General features: G+C 45.5%; 1 protein-coding gene across 1 annotated transcript; it reads right to left on the reverse strand.

Moving 5' to 3' along the window:
• Window positions 1-1,339: 1,339 nt before the first annotated feature.
• Window positions 1,340-7,310, reverse strand: CD59 (CD59 molecule (CD59 blood group)). The gene is made up of 4 exons (XM_037403121.1): window positions 7,218-7,310; window positions 5,198-5,270; window positions 4,424-4,525; window positions 1,340-2,959 (listed from the first exon to the last, which is right to left on the reverse strand). The coding sequence occupies exons 2-4, from the start codon at window positions 5,259-5,261 to the stop codon at window positions 2,766-2,768; spliced, it is 360 nt and encodes a 119-aa protein (XP_037259018.1). The 5' UTR covers window positions 5,262-5,270; window positions 7,218-7,310; the 3' UTR covers window positions 1,340-2,765.
• Between the last annotated feature and the right edge of the window lie 2,155 nt (window positions 7,311-9,465).

The following is a 9,465-nucleotide window of genomic DNA, read 5'->3' on the forward strand; positions in this document are numbered from 1 at the left end:
GATGGAATAGACAAAGTGTTCAAGGCTATCAAAAAACAAATATTAAAAATGATTGCTCAAACTATTGTCAGACAGACAAAATACAGAGCTGCTTTTTGTGCTTAGTAAAAAAAAAATCAGAAATATTTTACATATGCAAACCATACAGCAATAGAAGTGCCAACCATCAAAAGAGACACAATATAGTGGAGTGAAAACGCTGCAACCAAGACAGTTTAAGCAGAAGGATTCTATTCACTTGCCTAACACAAGGTACCTTCTCTGCCACAAACCTTCCCCCAACTGTACACTGACTCAGTACCTTAATACCACTTTTTCATCTAAAATGAGCAAAAGCTTGACAAATGGTGGTACATCAGTGGAAAAAGTCACTGTGTAGAAATTACTGTCTTCCAAGTGTCTGCTTTTGTTAATGAGATGGAAATAAAAAGATGGAAGAACAAGAGACTGGGAAATCAAGGACTTTTCTTCTTTCTAATGCAACTTCAAATCACTACTTCTAGTACCTGTTGGATTGAGAATGCACATCAAAAGGTTCAAAGTCTAATTAGCCTGTCAGAGATGAGGAAAATAGCATTTTCCAGCTGTCTGGCTTCACAAGTATCAATTAAAACACTTTCTATTGAGCTTGGCCACATACTTCAAGCCAACAGTTTCTATTAGGATCATTTACAACTTAGGGAGTATCATATGTAATGGTTTTCCCTCCTGAAACAGGTATTAGAAGTTAGCTAAAGCTAAGAACTAAGGGCAGTGGGGTAGGGGGAAGAGAAGAAACAACCAATACTTCCATAAAGAAATCTAATCAGTACATAGGAGAATAAAAACATGCTATGGAGGAAGATTGCAGGCAGGATTGCTCCAAGAGCAATCACAGTAAGCATGCTACATGCCATGCTTCAGCTGTCAAAACACTCACGCAAGGAGAACTCTTATTTCTTTCCCCCCAAATCGTGGTATATTCACAGCTTCAAAGAGACAATTCTCAAGCAGTAGAGACTGAGGGACCACATCTACCACCTCTTCAGGCAACCTGCTCCAGTCTCTCACCACCTTCATCGTAAAACATTTCTTCCTTGTACCCAGTCTGAATCTACCCTCTTTTAGCTTAAAACCATTACCCCTTGTCCCATCAAACAGTTCCCGAATGCAAATAACCACCCTGGCAAAACTAACCGACTACACGTAGCACGCAGCTCCGGAGAAGCGCGAGGAGCCTACCTGCCACTTGTTGGGAGTCTCTGCAGGGGAAGCATGGATCCATCTCACACGGAAACGACTAGAGTTACATCCAGCTGTAAAGAGCGTGACAATAAATAACCACACTCCACACGTTTTCTTTTTTGACATTTTTATTAATCAAAGACAGGATGACTTTCATATTTTGGTGATCACAGAGATCACAGGATACTCTCATAGCTAAGATACACTGCAGAACACATCATGGGTTTGGAGTAACACCCTGGTTATGACTGGGTGAACGTGTCACTGGCACCCTGCATAGCACAAGCAGGGGTCCTCAAAAAGAGAGTATACTATCAGCAATAGACCACAAGTCTTGCAGGGACATGCCAGGAGTTCCAGAAGAGAAAAAGGAGAACTTGACATTGTACCTGACTGAGCAGGTCCCTAAGTACTGCAGAAGTATCAAAGGTCTGTCTACACTGCCGAGGCAGAGCAATGCACAGAACAGTTCAGCTCCAGACCTCTTACACATACAAACTGAGCAAGTTTTATTCATGCTATATAAATACATGTATATTTTGTATTGCCATTTCTAGAGTTGCATACAAGTAAAAATATAAAGTTCTGCAAGGTTTTAATACTCTTAGGTGGAAGCTTGAAGGGTTAAATTTACATGTTACTGGCTTCACCGAAACCCAGAAGCTAACTATGTGGGAAAATAAGACTAGATGTGCTGTTTCAATTTCTTAGCATTTTATACACAATTTCAGTATGCCAATAAATACTCAGTGCAAAGCACATGCTCAGTTAAAATCTTAGACATGGATAAAGTATAAGGAAAAGCAAAAAAAAAGCTGGCACGTGTCTGCGTGCTTACAGAAATATAAAAAGAGGGAAAAGTGTTCTCACTTTTAGCATTAATTTGATTTTGGTTGAAGAAATTTGGATGCCTTCTCCCAAGATAACAGTACTTACAAGGTTGCATCATTGGCTTGTAAAAAGAAAGAAAGAAATTGTTACAGTGATGGGAACAAAAGAGTCTACATCACTTGAAATTGAGTATTTCCATACTCATCATGGAGACCACAGGAAGTTCATACTTATGATCCAACAATTCTTGCATTGAGAGCAAATCCACTGCCTGGTGTATGACAAGGGAGCATCCAGAAAAAAAACAACCACCAAACACAGAAATCCGAACCAAAGATAATTACAATGTATGGGACAGTTACAAATTATAGTTTTCCAGCATAAAAGCCATAGTAATCCTTCATTTTCACATCACCCACTGAAGTTTGCCCAGGTTCTCCACAAGATAACACTACTTCATAACAAGTTATTTGCCCATGAATAGGGCAGGTGCCAAAATACCTGAATTCCCTACAACTGGTAACAATACCTGTCTCCTTCCCATGAATGGACACAGTGATTTAACAGACAGAACCTTAAGAAACTGAAATTAAAATTCAAAGGTAATGTTCTGCCCACGGTTAGGAACTGAAAATGCAAGTACAATTCAGAAAAGAGTTAATGATTTTGTATAATTTCAGCTTGAAAGTATGGCATACAAATTAGGATTATTACAGAAGCATCCATAACATAGTCATTGCAGAGGCAATACTGAAGGCTGCTTTGCTAATCCCAGTAATTGCACTCTCATTGCACAAGTCGTGTTGGCAGCAAAAGAATTCAAAATTATCCAACTGGAAGAATTCAGCAATATCATTCATACTGCACTGGGATGCCTTCCAGCAGGAGGAGGTTCTCAATTTACCTATAAAAAAAAAATTAAACAGATTAAGAGAATATTGAAAGTAATACCATTTTGGGTACAGAGAGAGAATCACTCTGTAGCCTAGACTGCCACATACTCGCTTTTTTAGCTGCAAATGTTTAGAAGTTTGCAAATTTGCCTTCACTAGGAATCAGTAGTGCAAATAGCAATAGCAAGCCGTGGTCCTGCCTCCACAGCACTCTCTCGTAGCTCTCGGCCAGACTTCTAGCTCAAGCTAACCAGTGCTTCCAGTTCAGTCCCAATGACCCACTGGGAGATACAGGGTGGAGCTGCAGTGATACCTGCTCTGGGGCTCCTGACAGAGAAGGACAGTGTGTTACCACCTAGCTCAAGCTGCATCGTCCCACAGCAGGGTTGTTCTCTCTTCAAAAACTCCGAGCAAGTCCACTAACTCCAGCTAGTTTTTGTGCTGAAGATAAGTCCCGTTGGATCTGAGTGGTCTCCTTTCCAGAAGCAACATGCAGAAGATGAAGCCTGATATTACAGGAGCCCTCCCTTTTTCTTGCTCATTCCCCTGGACACCAGAGATCGAACACCTTGCCTTCCACCTTCCCTAGCTTGACACCTCACGCACCTGACTCAGCAACAGACAGCCACCACAGACCGCACGCTAGAAAGCCTACAGCTTGTGCTCGTGAAGGTTTAGGCTCAAGGGAAACAGCAAGAGCGAAAATTCCTTAGGATGCAAGCAGCAGAGAGCAGCATCCTGGTCCAGCAGTGTTAGCAGCTTTCTTCCTCTGCACCAAGTCATGAGCTTTAGCCGGGAGCATCCCAGGGGACAGCGCAGTCCCACCCCATCTGGGCTGCTGCCGCCTAAAGCCAGCCCAGCCATTTCTAGAGCAGAGGGAACCAGCCAGGAACGCAGATTTTTTTCAGTTGACTCAGTACTTCTGTTTTTCTAATGAAATTCCTGTCACTTTTAATGAGACAGTTACTTAAATGTTATTTAACAACTGGAATAGTAACTGTCCCCTGGATATCCTTGACCATCTTCCTGAGATGCAGGTCACTTCACTCTCAGGAAAAGATAATTTCTTTTAATAGTGTGAGTTCATAAATGACCAAGTCTTCACCTGCAGATTTATTGTGTGGGTTACACAGGCTTTATCACCTTTAAGTGTAACAAATTCACAGCAAAGTTTTTTTTTATTTTAGAGTCAATGCTGTCTTCTATTTTCTTCCAGCTCCCTTGGGTGCTGGGATTTTTGTTTTTGTTTTTTAATCCAGAGGTACAGGTATCTGTGTATAAGCTTGTACAAGTATAAATCAGCTATCTAAATCATCATTATCAGTTGCTTGGATATAAGCATGACCTTCAGAAGTATTCGCAACCTTCTTTTGAGTGAGGCTAAGAAATGCATGCCAAGGCCAGATTAGAAGTGTACAGGCAATGAAAACTGATATAACCGTGTTTATTTTAGGTCTGTAGGACAGTATACATACCAAATTTCATCTGCACGCAAGTGTCTTCAGTCGCTAAGCAAGTACTGTTGGTCTTGCACAAGGAAGGGCTGTTCTCGCAGTGGTAACACCTTAGGGCATAACCTAAGACGACAAGGGTTTATCTTTACTGACTAATAAAGTCCTAAACCAGTAGCAGCATTAAAAAGGAAAGAAAGAAGAATCACTATCTGCATCTGTCTAAAACGTATGCCTAGTTATTAAACTCAAGAGTTAAGCCAAAATTTAGAAGCTTTTGTCAGTGTACAAATTGAGACTGGCAATTTTGAAAGGAAGACTTTGAAGCATGTACTTAGGTCATTTTTAAAACCACTTTTATGCACCTGCAGAACAAGATATTAAATGTTTGCTTCTTTTATCTACTCTTAAAGACTGCCTTTTCCAAAAGGACAGACAACAGGAGACACTTTCAGCAGAATGTTAATTCTATCCCTTCTTTATTTCACCGCATCTCTCTCTTGTGCTATACACCTAGTTTCCAATTCACATCACAAGAACCCAACCTTTTAGCAGCAAAACACAACCGTCTGTTGTCATGTTAACCAGCATCATATTCTGCACCCGATTCTCTCTTCCAACCAAAGATAATCAGCCACAGAAACTAAGCTCAACTTCCATGCTCCCTGTCATTCCCCGAACTGGTATTAAATAATCCAGGCTTTTCTTGTTATTTTTCCTTCTCCAACATTTTCTCCTTTGGTTTCCTCAGCCCCTGTCATAACATTACATCAGGAAAAGTATGGCACTTATACTCACCAGAACTACAAAAAGCAACCAGAATGATGCAGGCGGTTAACAGGATGCAGTTCATCTTGATCATGCTTGTTCCCTAATTTGAAGGCATAAGGAGATGTTACATGTTTATTGTACTTAAAAGCTGTACAAAACTAGGACAAAACATGGTGAGGAATCGATGTTTCAAGACTTGATTCAGTATGAAAGTGAAGGCATTGGCCAGGAAAAGTAGTGGAAGAGAAGAGAGAAAAGTAACTTAGCACTTTCCAAGAGAGGATTTTTATTCTGAGAACAGGATTTTAATTCCAAGAACTGAGATTTGAGCCCAATAGGCTGTAGGTGGGTCTCCTTTCTGCCCTCTGATTACACCATTCCACAGGTCTCCCTATTCTTACAGCTACACATCCACCTACCAAAAAGAAAGGCCGTTTAGGTCTCATATGCTTTTTGTTTTACAGCAATTCCCTGATAACCCTGGGGCCAGACCATGCTTCTCTCTTCTCTCTTATGGGGTTGCAAAAGATTTGTCTGCACTAAGGAGGTTTGTGTCTCTGCACTCCCAAAATTTCTCCCCCTCGCTGAGGGTCGGATGCACGCAATAACCCACCAAGTGCATTACCGTAATCCATAGGCAGCAGTGAGATAGGAAGGTCAGGATTGTTTTTTAACAACGCAGCTCCAAGAGTTACTGGCTAGACTTGTGCACACTGAGTCTGAACTACAAACATTTGTATCGACTCCTAAAAAATCCCTGCTATTGCAGAGAGGGCTATTCACACCAGGTGCCAGGAGGATCCGGGGGGAGAGAAGGAGCATACTTGTGCTAGGAGGGCATGGTTGCATGTTTGTCTTCCAATGCCCAAGTGGGATTGGAAGTCCAAAAGAACTGAAGGCATTCAGATAACAAGTTTCACTCATGATAAGACTGCAGTGAAACAGTCACATCGCTGCTCTTGACCCTGTTAACACCACTTGCATGCAGCTAAGAGTCTAGCGTGGCAGACCCATCATCTGGGATGGAGTTTTTTTTCCTCCCAGAAGATTGACTGTGGACTTAAGAAGATGATTTCATTGCAAACCACTACTGAAATCCTTCTCAACCTGAAGGCTAGTTAATTTTTCTACTGACAAAAAAAACCCAACAACCAAACACCAAAAAACCAAACCCCACACTCTCTAAATTCTTTTGCTGTCTGTACAATGTACTGTTGAGCAGGAAAACTATGAAAAACAAAACCATAATGTGCAGGATGAGATATTTTCTGGAGTAAACAACTTTGTGAGAAGCCTTCCAAGACCAGAGGCTCATCCCACAGTGACGTAGATCTGCAGAAGTGCTGTTAGCCGGATGGATAAAGCAGTAAGTGTTCTGGGCAGCAACAAGAACCTCCCTGGGATCTTCCAGGAGCCCTCAGTCACCCAACCCTGTCAGCAGAATAAAAACTTTTTTTTTTTTTTTTCTTTTTGGCTTAAATGCCTCTTAGCCATACCGAATGGAGAACAAAATAAATATAAAATGGATTAATAAAATGATCACAGCCAGCGTAACAGCTTTGACAGTAGTAATTCAACCGATCTATTTCGAGTGAATTACTCATGGAAATCCATCATTTTTCCTGTACTCCTGAACGACAGAGACAACAATAAAATGTTTGTTAGCATTAAAAGAAATTAAGAACAGCGATATACGCCACGGTTTGAAAGCAACAAAGCAGAAAACCTTTCCTAAGCTGAACGAAAGGCGTGCTGCGGGGCGGCGGCGCAGGGCTTCCGCAGCCCCCCCCCGGGAGCTCGGCCGGGGACCGCACCGCACCGCACCGCACCGCACCGCGGCACCCAGCGGGGGGCAGCCCGCCCCCTGCCGTGCTCCGTTCGGTTCCGCGGGACCCCCCGCCAGTGCCGCCCGCATGCCCCGGGCGCCGCAGCCCGCCCCGCTTAGCGCACTGCGGTGCCGCCGTGACTCAGAGCCACGGCCCGGGGAGCCCCACACCATCCCCGCCGCCCCCCGCCGCCCCCCGCCGGGGCCGCCCGCTCCGCTCACCTGCCGCAGGCCCCCGCCCGCAGCCCCCTGCCCGTGGCCCTGCGCCTCTGCCCGCCCGGCTGCGGCGGCGCCTCCCTCGGCTGTGCCGCCCCCGACTGTGCCGCCCCCGGGGCGGAGCGGCGGCCCCGCCCCGGCCCCCGGCCCCGCACCCGCGGGGGGCAGCTCCGCGCACGGCCGGGCCGGGGGGACCGGGCTCCCCGCACAGCGCCGGGCTTCTGCGGGGGGACGGGACGGGGGGATCCCACCCCCGCCCGGGGGGCTCGGCGTGCTCCCGGGGCGGGGGGGGGGGGGGGGGGGGCGGGGGGGCGCGGGGCCCGCCTGCACCCCCGCGGCTCGGTGATTGGGATGTATTCATAGATGGGACCTCAGCAAAACCGGGACCTTTTAGAACCCAGGAAGGGAAGCAACGCGGAGCAGAAAGCGGCAGCTGCCCTGCAGCGGCGGGTGGGTGGGGGGCTGAGCACCCCCAGCGACAGCCGAGCGCACGGAACCCCGGGTTTGTGTTATTAAGAGAGTGAGCTCGATGCTATTCTGGGGGAGAAAAAATTCTTAATAATAATTGCTCTCCTTCAGCGTTCAACAGAAACGTAGTTGAGGACACCGACGGTGGGGTCTGTAACGTGATAAGGTTCAGCTCAGTGCTGTTCAGACAAAAAAAGAAGAAAAAAAATTGAACACTGGCTTGAGTACATGAATATATGAAATGCCTGTAACTACCAGTCATATTTAACAAGGTACTCTGGGTTTATTTTTGTTGCCACAACATGACTGCCGATTCATTTGTTAAACCTAGAGTAAACCCTCGAGCACTCACAACTTAAACCAGGTTCTGCTGGTGTGTTGCAGCGCAGACAATTATCCCTCAGCTCAGCATATGGGATGAAGGTCTTTAAGGTTCTACCTCCGTTTAAGCCATCAACAGAAGCCAAGGGATGCAGGACCGAGATGGGTGTGGGTTATTTTATGCAACTTACTAAATTAGAATCCACTCAGTTAAGACATGAAATAAAAAAAAAAACACTTAATTTATTAATTCACTTTAGAAAATTTTGGCAATGAGGAATTGGGAACTTCAGCCATAGCTGAACATTAACGCGTTTTCCCTTCCTGACAGCTGGGAAATGTATCCTTTGTCAGAGGGACTGTCCCCTGTGTCATCACAAAGGGTATTTCCAACTCTGTCTGAATTTTCCACCTTAAATTCTTTGCATAGATGATGAGAGATTAATTTAAGGGGGGTGGGGGGAATACCCACTACTGGAATAGCTTGCACAGCAACTTCTAGGTTTTGGGTTTATTTTTTTTTTCCTGCTGGCTGGCACCCACTTGTTTTTCTCTTGCGTGATGCAGTCACAGCAGGAAAACAGTGGCCAAAGGTTCTCTCCATCAAACCAGCCAGCGAAAGCCCACAAAAACGCCGAAGGAATCCCACTGTCAGCACAAGCCTCTTCCACACACAAAACCCCAGACTAGATAGTTACATACTGGCACTGGATATGCCAGATCTTTAACTATGCTGAATTCACGATGTTCAGGAAGGCTTGTTTTACCACGCCATGAGAAGTCCCCCCAAGCACCCATGGCAGTCAGGATCTGAGTCCAGAGAAGCAGGTAGAACTCGAGGCTGCACCCGAGGGTGGCCAAAGGGAAGGGCGGATATACGTTGCAATCTACATGTGCGTACTGCCCCAACGACAAGCAGCACGGGAGGCATTCAGCAGTGGGGTGTGCGGCCCCGGCAGGCGGCAGCGCTCCTTCCCCACGGCTGTGGCTCAGTCAGTCGGAGTGCCCAAGTGCCATCTTCCAAAGCAGGATCTTGAGTCAATTCCCTCCTGCTTTCTCAGCGAGGATTTCTACAGCCCAGCAGTGCTGGCAAACATAACTGATGCCTGTTCTTCAGCAGACTTTGTAGCGTCGCTCTTCATGCCAACCTGGCATGAACTCCAGTTTTGGGTGGGGTGAGGAGAACCACTGGCGTAAGCCCTACTCCAAACACACACAACAAAGAGTTACACTGCATCTGGCAGCCTTAGGCAATATGCCATGTCTGCTAAAAAAGCCGCCTGAAACAACGGAATGACCTTTTTCTTGTTACAGCTATGTCTGCTAAAAGAGCCGCCTGAAGCAACGGAATGACCTTTTTCTTGTTACAAACACGTCCGCGTTTGGTACAACAGCAACGTGTCATTCCCCCTTACCTGTGTCCTTCACTCCCATTCACAAGAGTCCTGTGACCACCAGCTGGGCT

The sequence above is a fragment of the Falco rusticolus genome, chromosome 10 (assembly GCF_015220075.1).
Source record: "Falco rusticolus isolate bFalRus1 chromosome 10, bFalRus1.pri, whole genome shotgun sequence".
NCBI lineage: Eukaryota > Metazoa > Chordata > Aves > Falconiformes > Falconidae > Falco > Falco rusticolus.